The sequence below is a fragment of the Schistocerca nitens genome, chromosome 7 (assembly GCF_023898315.1).
Source record: "Schistocerca nitens isolate TAMUIC-IGC-003100 chromosome 7, iqSchNite1.1, whole genome shotgun sequence".
Classification (NCBI taxonomy): Eukaryota; Metazoa; Arthropoda; class Insecta; order Orthoptera; family Acrididae; genus Schistocerca; species Schistocerca nitens.
This window is the reverse complement of record NC_064620.1, coordinates 563,751,378-563,771,296: the sequence shown is the minus strand read 5'-3', so window position 1 is coordinate 563,771,296 and position 19,919 is coordinate 563,751,378. Positions and strand designations below refer to the sequence as shown.

Sequence of the window (19,919 nt, the reverse complement as noted above, 5' to 3'; positions counted from 1 at the left end):
CTATTAAATATACGGGTATTTATCCATTGGAACAGGTTGCCAGTGATCGACGTCGTTTGCACAGACTGGTGTAAGGTTTCATCACCTCTATTGTACGAGAACCATCTCCCACAGGTTATCAGTTGCAGGAGAGGCTCCCTGTTTCGTTGTTTCATACACCACTTTCCCTGCTGTAAAACGCTTTGTACACTGCCATACACTTTTTTTTCTGCCACGACTTCGACATCTGTGTCAGGTTCTAAACTGGCATTAACTAGATATCGCATGGTGTAAATCATGTTGGTGCTGCTGATCCAACAACACATCCACGCACTGGGTGATTGAAATAAAAGACAGTCACAACATAGGGGAACTGGAGCGTTTCCAAACAGCTCTCCAAAGGTGACACGATCTCTACATTTAAACTCATCATTCACAGTGATGGGATAGCTGATGCCGCTGTGTTCAATTTGATTGATTCCTCATATTGCTGCCATGCATGCGATCACTGTTTCAGTGTTAACCATCCCTGGAAGGTGTTGCCTCCTCCACCAAGACTCTTTCTCCATCTCAAACAAGCGATGTCAGTCAGTCATTATGTGGTAATCAACAGCGTACCAGTGGACTGTTTGGATGGAAAGGACACCGTCGATGTACTGTAATAATGAGCATCATAGTTCATAGTGCGATCAATTTTAGCAATTTTATCGTAATTTCAACACCGACCAATGATGCGGCAGCATGCGTACCAATTTCTGTATCGTCGCTAAACAGCCTCTTCACTACTTTGCGAGTACCATCGCGAGTGTATGTAGATGACTGAGCGGTACGTTCATTCATTGTTAATTCTCGAACGTACACACCAAAGTATAACAGACAGCGACCTAGATATCTCTAGCACCTCGATCACAATGCATATCTACGATCTTTCTCTATGTGGATGGGAGTCGTAGGGCATTCTCCCATTCTTAGAATAAAGTTAGGGACCGAAAGATCCCCTCGCATTGTCTCTGACTATTGCTCCCTGCAGCACTGGGACCGATTTAATCTGCAGCTGACCAGAAGTAGACCGCCACATTCCTCGTTTCGAGGAGGAACAGTGCGAACCAAGGCTGTATCTGCTGTCCCACACCCATCCAGGAGCACAAGCTTTCTCCAAAAGCGCGAATGTCGAGGAGGTTAGCGCCCCTTATCGGTGTATAGTAGATATGAGTCTGTTGTTGTGCTATAACTGACGGTTAGGAACACGAAACGAGTGGCTTCTATGCATGATGGAGCTCCAGACAGACAGAGTTTGTTGCATTTTACGTAAATCAACTGCGCTATCAATTCTAAAGTATTGTTCTGGTGTCTGGGGTCATTACCAAGAAGGTATTGGAAAAAGAGAGAACGTAAACACATGCACTGCTGAGGGTACAAGGTTCTGCACTTAAAACACACTATAATGTTAGATCGATACCGTTTCCGACCTATTAGTCGTATAGAATGTAACGCTGTTACTATCAGAATGTAAGAAATATATTTCCAGCACATGACATACATTCTCCTTGCACGTTTCTCTACGATAAACTATGGTGACAAACTGTAAAATGAAAAACTACTTCCATAAAACATCTATTCCTTGTGATACATGTACAGCATAGCTTTGCAGAGGTGTATAGCCCCCACTATTCACATCCCATTATGGTTCAGAAATTATACTATGCTTGCATCAGTCGTATATAAAATGATCTTTAGTAATGGAGAATGCTTCTTAGAAAGAGAGAGACAAACGCATAACAGCCGTGTTTGACATGTGAAATTACACATCATGCCGCCACCTACTCTGTAAACAGGACATCTGTCAAGCAGATGTATACATGGGGATTGTAGTGCCGATTTATGCGACGTACTCCATCCCCCTGTACCTCATAAACACCTGTTGCTAACTTTGAATCATCGCAGTTATTGGACGCGCAAGTGGCCGAAGTGGCGTCAGATCGAAAGACTTGGTCCCGGTGAACGGTCTACCCGACGGGAGGCCCTAGTCACACATTTCCATACCACAGTTATGAAACTGACTACCCGATTTTATGCCCAAGATACAACGCTATCAGCGACTTGTGTGTGTGCCTGTAGACTCAAGACCGCTTTTTATGCACGGTGACGGTAACATAGTCGCTACAATCGTGTTTTTAATAGCGCAGTTCTTCCACGAAATGTATGGTGTTGGTCATAGAATCCCTCTACGGTCAGTTTCAAATGTCGTTTTGTCGTTTCTCAATAGTGTTCCTCGAGAGGAACATCGTCTTCCCTCCACGGATTCCCATTTGACATACCTGGTGAGTGTAATCCGACTACTGAAAAAAAAAATCTTAATCGAAACTGACTTTCATGATCGATTTAATTACTTAGCCTATCAAATTGTTATCAATGACGTGCCGCCTAGAGTGTATAGGAGATGGCTAGGGCACCACGCAATAATTCTTGACAGGTGCAAACTGACTTTCATGATCGATTTAATTATTTAGCCTATCAAATTGATATCAATAATGTGCCACCTAGAGTGTGCAGGAGATGACTAGGGCACCACGGAATGATTCTTGACAGGTGTTTCTTTTTTTTCATTGCGACGAAATCTTTTAACGAAATTTCAATCTCCCACCTACACAGGGCGAGACAGGCTCTCACAATGTATTTCGTAAACGCTAGAATGATATAGCATTGCGGTGGTAAAAGGGGACCTACGTTCTCTTGAATTATAGCTTGTTACTGTCAGATGTGAAATGAATGTGTTTCTTTTTCTCCGACATGTGAGCCAATGGTGTGAAAGATTGTCTTAAATGTCTGTATTACACACGTGCATGACAGTTTATTTACAGACACTGAATCCAAGAGACGCTCTCAGGCCATGTAATTTGTTCAACAAGCTGAAAGAAATTGCTTATATATATATTTGGAGTTTATATTCTCGCTTATTCTTTACTCCGATTATGGTTTTGAGTAACCAAAAACGTTCTGCTGTGATCAGCATTTTTGGCAGCAAAATAGTCAAAGATTTTCTTTCTGATTTTACACATGGTGGACATGTCTCTGGTGATCATTTGTGATCGGTGGTGGTGTACTTCGTTGGACGTCACAAAATTATGAGGTGAGAATTTTATCCCGCAGTTGAAAGTAAAAACGATACCCATTTTGCTCATAAAACTAAAAGAAAATGGACTTTGCCTGTTTACGTGGATAGATGATATTTATTACTGTTGCAATTTTGTCTTCCTTTTTTTAATATTAGGGGCGGCTATGTCATTATACTTAAGATGAACGCCGAGCGGTTCTAGGCGCTACAGTCTGGAACCGCGCGACCACTACGGTCGCAGGTTCGAATCCTGCCTCGGACATGGATGTGTGTGATGTCCTTAGGTTAGTTAGGTTTATGTAGTTCTAAGTTCTAGGGGACTGATGACCTTAGTAGTTAAGTCCCATAGTTCAAAAATGGTTCAAATGACTCTGAGCACTATGGGACTCAACTGCTGTGGTCAGTAGTCCCCTAGAACTTAGAACTACTTAAACCTAAGTAACCTAAGGACATCACACATACCCATGCCCGGGGCAGGATTCGAACCTGCGACCGTAGCAGCAGCGCGGCTCCGGACTGGAGCGCCTAGAACCGCACAGCCACCGCGGCCGGCAGTCCCGTAGTGCTCAGTGCCATTTGAACAAGTTGTACTTGAGGCAGCTGTCCTTTTAGCTACTACTGTTTAGTTCACTATACACACTATTGTCTCAAGGCAGTTGTCATATGGCGGAAAGGTGTGTGCTGTGGACATCTGGTGCATTCTCCAGATGGTAGAAGTTGTGCTACTGTATTTCCCTTTTGTGTCACCTGAAGTCATGCCACATATCACGAGTGACCTCAAAGGACCTGGTGAGGTCTGCGGCTGTAGAGCTGCAGAAAAAGGGCGGGCAGTGGACGGAGCGAGATGCTCTGTGGAGCAGCTGCCCGTTTGAAGAAACATGTGCCTTCTCAGTGGGTGGATGGGGTAGGCGGGGGAGGGGGCGTAGGGGGATGGCGTGATGGGAAGTGAGAGGGCCTCGGTTTTCAGCAGTTTGTGATTGTACATTGGGGAGAACGCACGTTCAACTACCGCCCCCTCTGCAGTCCTTTAGGACGACGATTTTCCCCAGTACATGTGCTGTATTATGACCCATTCATTACGAGTGCTGTTTTTTTCACACAATTTTGAATTATAATTACAACAGTGATGCATTTCTTTACCATCAGTTGTGATAGCGTGTATTGGCTTTGATTACCTGGGCTGCAGGATGGTTTTTGAGCAGGCGTCTGTAGCAAACTCTGATAGTGTATGCTTACAGGTAACACACTTTTTAAACTCCTCTCTGTCCGACTCCAGCATCTCATCAGTTGAATGCATTTGCCACCAAAAAGAATAAAGGCAGTATCTTACACCTCTGCCTTTTTCCCACCAGCTTGTGGGTGAAGGGTAGAGTTTGAATATGTCTGTCACTACTTTCAAGTGGTATTGCGAAATTTTTTCAGAGCCGGATAACAATAGTTGTATGGTGCCGCCAATTTTTAAGTTGTATTGCGCTTTTATGCCGTCCTTGTGTAGCACTATGCATATAGTTGAGTAATTAGGCCCAATTTTTGTGATTAATTACGTAATTAGGATCGACCTTTGTGTTAGTTTCCGGTCCAAAATAAATAAAGTACACTAATCTAACCCTCCTCGCCCGCATCTGGACAGTTTCCATGTGTTGGGGAGTGCACTTGGGCTTTCCGTCCAGTAGAATGGGGGTTGGAGCCCCGGAAAGGACACCACAATTTTTAATTTCCCATCAGTTCCAAGCGCCTCTGGTGGTATAATTGTGTTGCGGGGATTGCATTAGGAGGGTGCACTAGGGCTTTCCGTCCAGGAGGACCAGGATTCGAGTCCAGAAAGGGTACTGTCATTTTATAATTTTCCGTCAATTCCAAGTGCCTCTGCTGGTATAATTGTGTTAGGGGGTTGCAGTTGGGCTTTCCATCCAGGAGGACCAGAGTTCGAGTCCCGGAAGGCGAACCACCAGTTTTAATTTCCGGCCAGTTCCCGGGTGGGACATCAGCACAGCCCCGGGGCAAAGAAATTCCCATCAATATTCGATATTTCCCGCCAATATTCGAAATTCCCACCAATAGGGTAGGTTCGGGGAGAGGAAGAGAAGGGGGCTGGAGTGCACGTGCAGGCTGATTAAAAACACGTGACGTCATCCAGGTGGGCAGGGTAGCGTGGTCGGCGACACGGGTGGATGGGGGCGAGGGTGGGCGGGGACAGGGGTGATTAATTGATCAATTTAATTAATTTGCATATCAATTTGATATCAAAAGTGGACTGACGACCCTATCTCCCATCTGACCATACTAGTGTGGTCATCCATGATCTCTTGATGACGCACGTACACTACGAGCTGAGTGAAACATTGTATCGTCCTTTCAGTGGATGCCATTGTGCCGAGAAAAAATAAAATTACTGTAGGGGTGGACTTGGTCCCCAAGGATAAATGCACACCTGTGATTATCCATTGTGCCTTTCAGAATGATGAGATCGGCCAGGAAATGCCACGAAAACATTCCGACGATTGTTCCAGGGTGTCTGCATTCAGATGTTGCACACCGTACACGCCAATGGCTACGGGTCCAGAGGACCATAGAACGTCATTCATCTGAAATGGCCACCTGTCGCCACTCAATGGATGTCCAGTTGCGCTGATGGCGTGCAAATCCCAGCCTTCATCTCCCATGAATAGCAGTCAGCATTGGTGCATGAACCAGGCACCTGCTCCGGAAGCCCATACGCAGCAACATTCGCTGAACAGGAGGAGATCTTGTTGGTAGCTGCTTGGTTTATCTGGGCGATCAGCTGCTCAACAGTTGCACGTCTCGTCGCTCGTACACATCTCCACAGCCTTTGTTCACCACTGACATCTATGGCCCCTGGAGCATCACGTTTGCCTCGGCGACTGTTTTGTTGAGCGCCATTTTACTTCCACGTTATACTTTAACCACGAGACATGCGTAGAGTTTGATAACTTAACTATTTCAGAAACGCTTCTATCCTTGACACGAAATCCTATGATCGTGCCCTTTCGAACGTCAGATAAATCGCTCCATGTCCGCATTACGACATCGACTGCTCTGTTTTCCATGTCCTCCCAACACTCTTTATATAAGCTTCACTGGGGGTGGTGCCAACTTCAGTCTGTGAGTGGTTATTAGCACGCTGACATCGAACATAGGCGGTGGCTATATTAATCTGACTAGTCCATGTAGATGTCCGTCCACTGATGTATTGCGAGGTACAGCGACGGTCATTATTTTCTTATGAGTGTTCACTGTACATCGCAGCCGTTTCAGGATTAATTCACCTCATGTCTGGTGAAAGGCCACAATGACAAAGAAATCAAAAAGAAAAAGAATGTATTTGTGACTGGTTAGCTATTAGTCGTGAGTTGATGAATGTGTATCTGCGAGGAGAGAATCATCATTCACCTAAAGGAAGAACTACTTATTTAGCCATTATTCCTTTTGTAGCCATTTGTTCACCCTCATTTGTCTTTTTTTCAGCGATGGAAATTTCGTCGCTGCATTAAAATGGCGTAGCTATTGCTGGTTGCTAAACACAAAGACAATGGATAAAACAGAAAGATATCTAAGAATGGAGAAACTCGCTTCAGACCTGAAACTGGGTAAATAGATAAAGTGGAATGCTTTAAAAATGGTTAAATTATTGAACTACACTCCTGGAAATTGAAATAAGAACACCGTGAATTCATTGTCCCAGGAAGGGGAAACTTTATTGACACATTCCTGGGGTCAGATACATCACATGATCACACTGACAGAACCATAGGCACATAGACACAGGCAACAGAGCATGCACAATGTCGGCACTAGTACAGTGTATATCCACCTTTCGCAGCAATGCAGGCTGCTATTCTCCCATGGAGACGATCGTAGAGATGCTGGATGTAGTCCTGTGGAACGGCTTGCCATGCCATTTCCACCTGGCGCCTCAGTTGGACCAGCGTTCGTGCTGGACGTGCAGACCGCGTGAGACGACGCTTCATCCAGTCCCAAACATGCTCAATGGGGGACAGATCCGGAGATCTTGCTGGCCAGGGTAGTTGACTTACACCTTCTAGAGCACGTTGGGTGGCACGGGATACATGCGGACGTGCATTGTCCTGTTGGAACAGCAAGTTCCCTTGCCGGTCTAGGAATGGTAGAACGATGGGTTCGATGACGGTTTGGATGTACCGTGCACTATTCAGTGTCCCCTCGACGATCACCAGTGGTGTACGGCCAGTGTAGGAGATCGCTCCCCACACCATGATGCCGGGTGTTGGCCCTGTGTGCCTCGGTCGTATGCAGTCCTGATTGTAGCGCTCACCTGCACGGCGCCAAACACGCATAGGACCATCATTGGCACCAAGGCAGAAGCGACTCTCATCGCTGAAGACGACACGTCTCCATTCGTCCCTCCATTCACGCCTGTCGCGACACCACTGGAGGCGGGCTGCACGATGTTGGGGCGTGAGCGGAAGACGTCCTACCGGTGTGCGGGACCGTAGCCCAGCTTCATGGAGACGGTTGCGAATGATCCTCGCCGATACCCCAGGAGAAACAGTGTCCCTAATTTGGTGGGAAGTGGCGGTGCGGTCCCCTACGGCACTGCGTAGGATCCTACGGTCTTGGCGTGCATCCATGCGTCGCTGCGGTCCGGTCCCAGGTCGACGGGCACGTGCACCTTCCGCCGACCACTGGCGACAACATCGATGTACTGTGGAGACCTCACGCCCCACGTGTTGAGCAATTCGGCGGTACGTCCACCCGGCCTCCCGCATGCCCACTATACGCGCTCGCTCTAAGTCCGTCACCTGCACATACGGTTCACGTCCACGCTGTCGCGGCATGCTACCAGTGTTAAAGACTGCGATGGAGCTCCGTATGCCACGGCAAACTGGCTGACACTGACGGCGGCGGTGCACAAATGCTGCGCAGCTAGCGCCATTCGACGGCCAACACCGCGGTTCCTGGTGTGTCCGCTGTGCCGTGCGTGTGATCATTGCTTGTACAGCCCTCTCGCAGTGTCCGGAGCAAGTATGGTGGGTCTGACACACCGGTGTCAATGTGTTCTTTTTTCCATTTCCAGGAGTGTAGTTGAAGAGGAGGGCATCACATGAAGAAATACAAAGGGCTAACACCTCAGGAAGCCATCATTTGTAGAACTATGTCACATCCAAAGGAAAATGTAAATGGCAAAATAAACGAATCGTCCCAGTGCCGAATGTAGAGTTTGTGTAGGACTCAAGTAGAGAGTGAGTGTAGAAGGTAATAAAGTCCTAAGTGTCATGCTGAGACGTACTACTCGTCCTTGTCAACACATCTTCCAGTAGTACTTAGAACAGAGCAAATGGTATCGCAGTACATGAGAATGCGTCCATTCGGTGACAGATTTGGGGGATTGCAACGCAAGTAATGATAGCCGCGTCAAGCGGAGCCCTTTTGGCCACGGCACACTCTAAGAGCAGCATGCTATGATGGAATGCACACTAGTGTATCACAGAATGATGAGCTTATTTTTGGGATGTTGGGGTTCACCGTGACGTAAAGCGTAGAAGAATTAAAGGTGTACTAGCTAATTGAGGTGGTGTGGCGATTTCATGAGCTGCAACAGGATGTCTTTGTCTTTAGCAACCAGCAATAGCTACGCCATTTTAATGCAGCGACGAAATTTCCATCGCTGAAAAAAAGACAAATGAGGGTGAACAAATGGCTACAGAAGGAATAATGGAATCTACGTGTGGCCAGTGATGGGGAGTACCATTCAAGCTACAATAACAGCGAGTGGTGAATGTGAATGAGGTACATTTTCGAAGGTTAATTTGACTGTCCTGTATGCATGGTCGCTATAGACTGCTGATGTTCGGCCGTTTATTAGTTTTACTCTGATGTGCGCTTGTTTTGGATTGTTGGTTTTTGAATGAGTACATTACAGGTACTGTGTATTGTGTATTGTGCACGTAGACCGCTAAATGGGGGAAAGTTGACGTTGTTTCTCCAACAGTAAAAGAGTTACATAAGGATTGAAGACGTAGCATTCGCTACCAAGGGCACTGATTGTGATTAATGAGGTGTGGTAGATATGAAATTCTTTGCCGTTCAGTGTAACACTTTCGTTACTAGGAATGGGGTGACTGAAGGGCTTGTATTTTTGAACGATGGAGGTTTGATCTGGATGTTCGGCACTTTAGTTATTTCAGTGTTCTGTGGGCTTTATTTTGAATGGTTAGTAGGTAGGCATTGGACGCAAATTTTTGATGGACAGAACACGGTATTTTATTGTGTTACTTGTGGATATTTTAAGAGTTATTTTTGGTATTGTAGACTGCTACATAGAAGGAAGTTTGGGTTGTCCTTATTTTAATACACAAGAATCTCGTTTATCCAGCCCACATTAAACCAGATTTCCGGGTTATCCGGCTTCATGTTTTTTTTTCCTTTTTCTTTCTTTTAAAGCGATAATATGTGGTATACAGTTTGTGCTGTAAGATATATGTGTACCTGTTATGTTGAAACCGCATGTAGCATATAGGTAGACAGTCTAACACTTCTAACTACCGTTACTACGATCAGTACGGATCTGTTTCTTAAAGAGATAAGAATCTGTACCGGTTTGAGTGTGCGTAAGTGAAATTGCTTCGAAGTGAAAGAAAATAGTTGTTTCGACAAACCCTCTTTGAGTGTGTAAAACACAGTGTGTGTATGTGTGATTGCCTAATGTTGTCTCCACGACTGAATTCTCACCCCTAGAGATGATTAAAATTACAACCAACACCTAGGGATTTCCACAAAACGCAGTATTATCTTGTGGTTTCAGTACGGTTTAGTACATGGAACCAATCATTCCTATCGGGATGCTATTAGATATGATTCATAACTTGATACCATAAATAACCTATTCTCAAAAAAAAAAAATGTAGAGTGCTAAAAATTGTATAAATATGAAGTACACAATGTTGGATTCGAGACGGGTGAGACGTACTGTGTGTTTGACTTCCCTTAGACCACGCCCCCTCCTCTACGCCCGTTATTAGACGGCACGAAGTTGGCTCAGTTTGATCAGCGGTGAACAACAGAAGCACTACAGTCTGATTCTCACTTTCAGAAAAAAACTCAGTGAACAAGCAAACGAAAGTCAACACATTTACTGTGAATGTTTCCCTCAGCCAAACCGGAGTGCGAATATCACGTATTGAAGTATGGACAGCAGTTGTACCGCACCGAAGATCTGCTTGTTGGAGCGTTGGCCACTGTGCAGATTATGTCTGTGGCCTGCCTGCAGTACTCTCCCTACATAGTGGATGCAGTCTTGCCGCCCACCAACTCCTAGGGTTGAAATTATATCATTACTAGACAGAACACGAATCAACGTTTCTGACTGCCCACTATCCAGGAAAAGAAATTCGATTCAAGTATTCTCCCTTAAAGAAACGCGTCAGTGTGTGTCGCAGTCAACACTTCTCAAAATCTAACCGTCAGATTCTCCACTGTGGCTCTCGCAAGCAAAGTCTCTAGGTCGATCCCCAGAGGGAAGTGCCTCACCACGCCCTACCTCACTCCATCCTGGACATGCGGTGTCTTTATTAGCACTCGGGTGACGAATCCCAAAAACATTGCCTCTAGCTACGTGGGTCATGAATGTACCAGTCAATCACCTGAAGCTCATACTAGGATTTTCTGGAGGTTTCCGTTTCCCCTCGTACATTCTTAGCACTACACCAACCAAATACGTGTCTCTGCTTTGTGGCGGGAGGCATGAGCTGGTGCTTCCCATGAAAATATTCCTCGGAGGTCAGTTTGCGACCATCGTTTACGACTCCACACAGTCCTTCCCACTAAATGCATGTCTTTTCGCCCTGTCCCACTCCTGACGCCCTTTCTCCAGGTACACTATTCTGAAATCTTTCCTGTTCCACCTGAGTGCAAGAGTGCAACCTTCCCACTTGTATTGTTTATACTATTGGGGTTCTGTGGCCTTCAGCATTGTAAACCCGCCTTCTCGCTCTGCTCTCTCTCAGGGCAGTAAATGTCCACTCCTGTAGAACATGACAAGTCTCTTCCGCTTTTTAACCGATTGCAAATTCTGAGGAATGCATAGCCCACATTACCGGTTCTTTTAACCATCAGACTTCTCGCTTAAATGATGCAACCCTCCACGAATTCCTCTCCTGTATGAACCTCTTCATGGCAGAATAATACTTGCAACCTACGTCCTCAATTATTTGCTACATGTACTCCAGTCTTTGTCTTCCACTACAGTTTTCGCCTTCTACAGCTCCCTCTAGTACCACGAAAGTCATTCCCTGATGTCTCAACAGATGTCCTATCATCCTGTACCTTCGCCTTGTCAATGTTTTCCAGACATTCCTTTCTTCTCCGATTCTGCGCAAAACCTCCTTATTCCTTACCTAATCAGTCCACCTAATTTCCATCATTCATCAGTAACACCCATCTCAGATGCTCCAGTTTTCACCAGTCCATGTTTCACTACAATACAATGCTGTGCACTGAAAGTACATTCTCAGAAATTTCATTCTGAAATTAAGACCTATGTTTGATATTATCAGACTTCTCTTGGCCCTGTTTCTCAGTGCTAGTCTGCTTTTGATGTCCTCCTTACTCCATCCGTCGTTTGTCAATTTGCTGCTAGTACATATTAGACTGTTCGTTCTATTCAGCAGATCATGTAATTCTTCTTCATTTTCACTCACGATAGCGCTCTGTCAGTACTGAGTTCTAATGAACCTCAGACATGCAGTTCTATATAAATTGTTGAAACGTGGTACTAATCATTATCAGCTAGTAAAATGATTGATAATCGTATTGTGCATCATAAGCAACGATCTTCTTCACAAACTGCGACATGGTCGCGAATTAAACAGTCGTAAGAAAATAGAATAAATTTCCTTTACTTCCCGTCTTGGTCACAAATTTTTATAGCATCGGACTATGGGTTGCGGTCTATAACGACCCTCTTCAGGTCTAAATTAGAATTATATATTAATACCTTCAGCTGCTGACAGGCATTGATATACACTCCTGGAAATGGAAAACAGAACACATTGACACCGGTGTGTCAGACCCACCATACTTGCTCCGGACACTGCGAGAGGGCTGTACAAGCAATGATCACACGCACGGCACAGCGGACACACCAGGAACCGCGGTGTTGGCCGTCGAATGGCGCTAGCTGCGCAGCATTTGTGCACCGCCGCCGTCAGTGTCAGCCAGTTTGCCGTGGCATACGGAGCTCCATCGCAGTCTTTAACACTGGTAGCATGCCGCGACAGCGTGGACGTGAACCGTATGTGCAGTTGACGGACTTTGAGCGAGGGCGTATAGTGGGCATGCGGGAGGCCGGGTGGACGTACCGCCGAATTGCTCAACACGTGGGGCGTGAGGTCTCCACAGCACATCGATGTTGTCGCCAGTGGTCGGCGGAAGGTGCACGTGCCCGTCGACCTGGGACCGGACCGCAGCGACGCACGGATGCACGCCAAGACCGTAGGATCCTACGCAGTGCCGTAGGGGACCGCACCGCCACTTCCCAGCAAATTAGGGACACTGTTGCTCCTGGGGTATCGGCGAGGACCATTCGCAACCGTCTCCATGAAGCTGGGCTACGGTCCCGCACACCGTTAGGCCGTCTTCCGCTCACGCCCCAACATCGTGCAGCCCGCCACCAGTGGTGTCGCGACAGGCGTGAATGGAGGGACGAATGGAGACGTGTCGTCTTCAGCGATGAGAGTCGCTTCTGCCTTGGTGCCAATGATGGTCGTATGCGTGTTTGGCGCCGTGCAGGTGAGCGCCACAATCAGGACTGCATACGACTGAGGCACACAGGGCCAACACCCGGCATCATGGTGTGGGGAGCGATCTCCTACACTGGCCGTACACCACTGGTGATCGTCGAGGGGACACTGAATAGTGCACAGTACATCCAAACCGTCATCGAACCCATCGTTCTACCATTCCTAGACCGGCAAGGGAACTTGCTGTTCCAACAGGACAATGCACGTCCGCATGTATCCCGTGCCACCCAACGTGCTCTAGAAGGTGTAAGTCAACTACCCTGGCCAGCAAGATCTCCGGATCTGTCCCCCATTGAGCATGTTTGGGACTGGATGAAGCGTCGTCTCACGCGGTCTGCACGTCCAGCACGAACGCTGGTCCAACTGAGGCGCCAGGTGGAAATGGCATGGCAAGCCGTTTCACAGGACTACATCCAGCATCTCTACGATCGTCTCCATGGGAGAATAGCAGCCTGCATTTCTGCGAAAGGTGGATATACACTGTACTAGTGCCGACATTGTGCATGCTCTGTTGCCTGTGTCTATGTGCCTGTGGTTCTGTCAGTGTGATCATGTGATGTATCTGACCCCAGGAATGTGTCAATAAAGTTTCCCCTTCCTGGGACAATGAATTCACGGTGTTCTTATTTCAATTTCCAGGAGTGTATATCAACGAGGACAGGTGAAAATGTGTGCCCCGACAGGGACTCGAACCCGGGATCTCCTACTTACATGGAAGACGCTCTATCCATTTTTTTAATCCCATTTTGTTCGCTATTGTTCGTTGCATCTGCTCGGGGCGGACGTCGTAAGACATCCGTTTATGCTCGTTGTTGATCGATTGACTCAGTTTTTTTTATTACAGAGAGCACGTAACCCTCTGACCGAACACGCTGAGCTACCGTGCCGGCATCTGAGCCACCGACAGCACAGAGGATAGTGCGACTGCAGGGACTACTATCCCGCGCAAGCTTCCCGCGAGACCCACATTCTCAGTTTTTATGTCCACACACTACACTCGTAGTGTCCCTACCCAACACACTCATTACTCGTGGAAGACATTCTTACCAAGTCCAGTAAGAGTTCGGGTAATATGTGTGCATCCGCACAGAAAAGAAAGGTCATGGACGGTATTGCCAGAACTACATACTTATATGGATATGATGTCTGTTCTTTCGGACATATCCATGTAAGTGTACACTCTTCAGATCTGTTTTATAAAAACAATGATCTGATTTAAGTATAAATCGAAATAATATACAGAATATTAAATATATGGTGACAAAATGATTCTGCCTTACAGGGGAATGCTATGGCTGCATTCGGTAGAATATTTCCGGATTATGCATATTTTTGGTAATCCAAATTACACACATCAAAAAAAGTTTTGCATCACCTCGGTTCCGACAGCTCTGGAATCTGTACAGACAACTGGAATAGAGGTCAACATAAACATCATTTCCGCCCTTTTTGTTGCTCATGAAAACCACACATTGCATGTTGTACCACCATACAGCGAGACCTCCAGTGGTGGTGGTCCAGATTGCTGTACACACCGTTCCCCCTAATACCCATTAGCATGTCCTCTTGCAATGATGCATGCCCGTTTTCGTCGTGGAATACTATCTACAAGTTCATCAAGGCACTGTTGGTTCAGATTGTCCCACTCCACAATGGCGATTCGGCGTAGATCCCTCAGAGTGGTTGGTGGGTCATGTCGTCCATAAACAGCCTTTTTCAATCCATCCCAGGCATGTTCGATAGGTTCCATGTCTGGAGAACATGCTGGCCACTCTAGTCGAGCGATGTCGTTATCCTGGAGGAATCATTCACTAGATTTGCACGATAGAGGCGCGAATTGTCGTCCATGAACACGAATGCCTCGCCAATATGCTGCCAATATGGTTGCACTATCGGTCGGAGGATGGCATTTACGTATCGTACAGCCGTTACGGCGCGTTCCGTGACCATCAGCGGCGTACGTCGGCCCCACATAATGCCATCCCAAAACAGCAGGGAACCTCCACCTTGCTGCACTCGCTGGAAAGTGTGTGTAAGGCGTTCAGCCTGACCAGGTTGCCTCCAAACACGTCTCCGGCGATTCCATCGCTGAAAGAGAACGTGATGGCAATCCTGAGCGGTCTGTTCGGCATGTTGTTGGGCCCATCTGTACAGCGCTGCTTGTTGTGGTTGGAAGGATGGACCTCGCCATGGACGTCGGGAGTGAAGTTGCGCATCGTGCAGCCTATTGCGCACAGTTTGAGTCGTAACACGATGTCCTGTGGCTGCACGAAAAGCATTCTTCAACATGGTGGCGTTGCTGTCAGGATTCCTCCGAGCCATAATCCATATGCAATAGTAGCCCTTGGGTTGCCTGAGCGAGGCATGTCATCGACAGTTCCTTTCTCTCTGTATCTCTTCCATGTCCGACGACATAGCTTTGGTTCACAGCGGACGTGGTGGCCGAGCGGTTCTAGGCGCATCAGTCCGGACTTGATGTACACACATCAGAAAAAGTTTTGCGTCACCTCAGTTCCCAGATCTCCTAAAGATAGACGTTGACTGTGGATATAGTATCACAGACACAGTCCCTTTGACTGTTCAAAGAGCCGGCCGGTGTGGCCGAGCGGTTCTAGGCGCTTCAGTCTGGAACCGCGCGACCGCTACGGTCGCAGGTTCGAATCCTGCCTCGGGCATGGATGTGTGTGATGTCCTTAGGTTAGTTAGGTTTAAGTAGTTCTAAGCCTAGGGGACTGATTACCTCAGATGTTAAGTCCCATAGTGCTCAGAGCCATTTGAACCATTTTTCACTCCGTGACGCCTAGACATTTCCCTTGTTGAGAGCCCTTCCTGGCACAAAGTAACAATGCGGACCCGTCTAGGCATGGTTTAACTACAAAAAGGTTTAAATGGCTCTGAGCACTATGGGACTTAACATCTGAGGTCATCAGTCCCCTAGACTTAGAATTACTTAAACCTAACTAACCTAAGGACATCACACACATCCATGCCCGAGGCAGGATTCGAACATGCAACCGTAGCGGTCGTGCAGTTCCAGACTGAAGCGCCTAGAACCGCTCGGCCACACCGGCCGGCTCTTTGAACAGTCAAAGGGACTGTGTCTGCCGGCCGCGGTGGTCTAGCGGTTCTAGGCGCGCAGTCCGGAACCGCGCGACTGCTATGGTCGCAGGTTCGAATCCTGCCTCGGGCATGGATGTGTGTGATGTCCTTAGGTTAGTTAGGTTTAAGTAGTTCTAAGTTCTAGGGGACTGATGACCACAGATGTTAAGTCCCATAGTGCTCAGAACCATTTGAACCATTTGACTGTGTCTGTGATACAGTATCCACAGGCAACGTCTATCTTTAGGAGATCTGGGAACTGGGGTGACGCAAAAGTTTTTCTGATGTGTGTACATCAAGTCCCACCGGGTCCAGATAAGCGAGATTCTTGTGTAATTAAATGCAGTTTTGTAAGATTTTTGGAGCGGTATCACTGGCTGCATCGATTTTGATTCCAGTTGAAGAGGTGTCTTATAGTCACGTTGGTAGATATCTTTCGTGCTTATTGTGTGTGTGTGTGTGTGTGTGTGTGTGTGTGTGTGTGTGTGCAAAATGTGTCCATCATTGTACGATGTACAGACTCGAATGACTTGGTGTGTGTTGACTGGCTGTTGCGGTCCTTTACTGTTCTTGATATACATTAATGACTTACCATTCCACACTGATGAAGATGCAAAGTTAGTTCTTTTTGCTGATGATACAAGTATAGTAATAACATCCAAAAACCAAGAACTAAGTGATGTAATTGTAAATGATGTTTTTCAAAAAATTATTAAGTAGTTCTCAGCAAACGGACTCTTTAAATTTTGATAAAACACAGTATATACAATTCCGTACAGTAAATGGCACAACTCCAGTAATAAATATATACTTTGAACAGAAGTCTGTAGCTAAGGTAGAATTTTCAAAATTTTTAGGCGTGTCCATTGATGAGAGGTTAAACTGGAAGCAACACATTGATGGTCTGCTGAAACGTCTGAGTTCAGCTACGTATGCTATTAGGGTTATCGCAAATTTTGGTGATAAGAATCTCAGTAAATTAGCTTACTATGCCTACTTTCATTCACTGCTTTCGTATGGCACCATATTCTGGGGTAATTCATCGTTGAGTAGAAAAGTATTCATTGCTCAAAAACGTGTAATCAGAATAATTGCTGGAGCCCACCCACGGTCATCCTGCAGACATCTATTTAAGGATCTAGGGATCCTCACAGTAACCTCACAGTGTATATATTCACTTATGAAATTTGTTGTTAATAATCCAACCCAGTTCAAAAGTAATAGCAGTGTGCATAGCTATAACACCAGGAGAAAGGATGATCTTCACTATGCAGGGTTAAATCTGGCACAGAAAGGGGTAAATTATGCTGCCACAAAAGTGTTTGGTCACCTACCAAACAGCATCAAAAGCCTGACAGAGAGCCAACTAACTTTTAAAAACAAATTAAAAGAATTTCTAGATTACAACTCCTTCTACTCATTGGCTGAATTTTTAGATATAAATTGTGTCATGCAATATTTTGTGTAATGTACTATCTTGTACAGACATCTTTTATTAACCTGACACGTTCCACGTCATTACGAAGTGTCGTGTTCATGATCTATGGAACAAGTATTAATCTAATCTAATCTGTGCTTGCAGTTGTATCCAGAGTGGGGAGTGCGCGCTGCCCGGCTGTGAGTACGGCCAGTACCTGCGCAAGGCGGGTCGGTGTCCGCGCAAGAGGGAGCGGCTCAGCGCCTGGAACGCGATGCACCACCGGCTGTACAACCACTAGGGGCCGCCGTCGCCGGCTGACGCCTCCGCCGAAGAGGTCCGCCGCCGTGGGACCAACCACTGCCCGAGCCGGAGACGCCGCCGTGCGCGTGCGGCTCTGCTCGGTGCTCTCATGGACACGAGAAGCTACCTAGCTGCGCATCTGCCTCATCTTCCCGCCAGTCTACTGCAAGATGACGGCACCTACCACCGAGATACGCGGTGTAATAAGCGGGCAACGTCACAGAGCAGACGCCCATTTCCAAGTTTTTAAACCGTTTACAGAGACCATCAACATGTATTTTATTGATCTACAAATTTCTTAAATAGCCAGTAGAAATGAGGTGCTCAACTGAGGAAGTACTGTTTCTCCTTGAATAGAATCTGTCTCAGAGTCTGCATTACCGAGCGCTGTTTCAGTAACAACAGCACACAAGGAACATCAAAATACCCCCAGGTAGTAATTCAGTCTCTTCCTTGACAAAGAATTACAATTATTTTCCACCAACGACTATCCAATATCACTCCTTTTTAAACAGATTGCTTCATAATCCAACGTCCATTTCTACTTGCTGTACCAGAGACCAACGAGCTAAAAATATTCTATGTTTTGCGTAATTATTCTTGGTTATGTATAGCCCATCAGAGAAGTGCTTTGACTAATAGTTCAAAGACTCCAGCTCACAATTTCTTGGAGCTCAGTTATAGTCATTTGTTACATTCGCGAAACGCTTAGTACTCTAGCAATGTCTTAGTGTGTGACTTAGAACGTAGAATGCAAATTGTGCGAGTGAAAAGCTCAACGTAAAGTGCTTATGTGAGCGAAACTTTTTTTTCCGAAAGTGCATTTTTTTAGCAGGGACGTAACGCTGTTCCATGAACAAGACACATTGTGATATAGTACTTAATTATTAGTTTCCGCGTGTGTAAGTGTGCCTGTGAATGTGTGTGTAGTGGAAGAAGGAAGCTGTGTGAAATAGCAACCCACACGGCTTCTCAGTAATATTTACTAGTCTTTTATATGGTTTTTAGGCTTCAAGTTGTAGGTGATACAGCCATTTATTTAAATACCTCAGTTCTCTAGATTTGTAGCTTTTAGGAAAGCATACTTTTTCGTTTGTTGAAATACTAAAGCAGCTTACCGTAACCGCTAGTCTAACACAGTTTCACAAAGGTGCTGTAAACCATACGTTATTCGGCACTTGCAAAGAGCTTACCTAAATTATATCACTACCAAAAACCGATCGAGGAAAAAAAAATTGCTGCTGTGTGAAAATATGGTGCCATTATTGCAATAATCATAGATGTATTAACACTTTATATTACCATGTATGTAATTAACCCTTGTACAAAGCACAGTTTTGTATATCACTATGCATTTATAGAGGACAGATTAACAAGTCAATTCAACACATCGTAAGTTATAACAAAAAAATCTATGATACTTAACAATTAAGCTTACAATTATTAACGTATCACTATTTACAGAGAAAGGGAAAATTTGATGACGAAAATGTAAACAATAACACAGTAATACAGACGTAATACAGAACAGAAGTGGCCAGTGCCAGTAATGGGAAACTACCTCAAAAATATTTGCATAGATCCAGTTTCATAAGATTCTTCAAACTCTCAGCTCGTGCAGATTTATTTTTAATGCTACTCACCTTTAAGGTGAGGGGTAGAACCAGTTAGGCCTGGTATTGCTACGAAACATGTATGGAGATTAATACCAAGTAGACTGCTGTAGGAAAGAGATCTATTATCATCTTGGATCTCATACTTCTTTTTATATTTGTAAAAACAAAAATTTACGAGTTTTTCTACATATTTATAGGCTTGGTTTATATATAGATAAAATCCGAACGAGATATGAAATCAAAATAAATGAACATTTAAAAAATACCAAAACATTTTTATCGTCTCTAAGAAGTTTCAGTTTAAGCAATTACAATATTTTAAATTTGTACTGTTCGTTGTAATCAGTGAATTGTAAAACACAAAATATATGTAAATTATGTAAAACATGTTTTATCTCACTTACTCTAGCTCGATAACTTCCTCATGTTGCAGTTTACAACAGCCTTTTACTGTGTGTACTCTTTTTGGCAATACTTTAAAACACATTCGTTATAATTAAATTTTCCCTGAGATACTGAAGTCTCACCTTTATCTACGATAATGCTGGAAGCTGAAGAAATTAATTAAAATTTATGCTCCAGCCGGGACTCGA

General features: G+C 45.4%; 1 protein-coding gene across 1 annotated transcript in view; it reads left to right on the top strand.

Moving 5' to 3' along the window:
- The window catches only part of LOC126194767 (uncharacterized), a 1,371,323-nt gene extending 1,351,646 nt beyond the window's left edge, over positions 1-19,677 (top strand). The window contains exon 6 of the mRNA XM_049933053.1: positions 17,573-19,677. Coding sequence (XP_049789010.1) covers positions 17,573-17,708 — 136 coding nt within the window. The 3' untranslated portion in view covers positions 17,709-19,677. The remainder of the gene's footprint in view (positions 1-17,572) is intronic.
- The last annotated feature ends 242 nt before the right edge of the window (positions 19,678-19,919 follow it).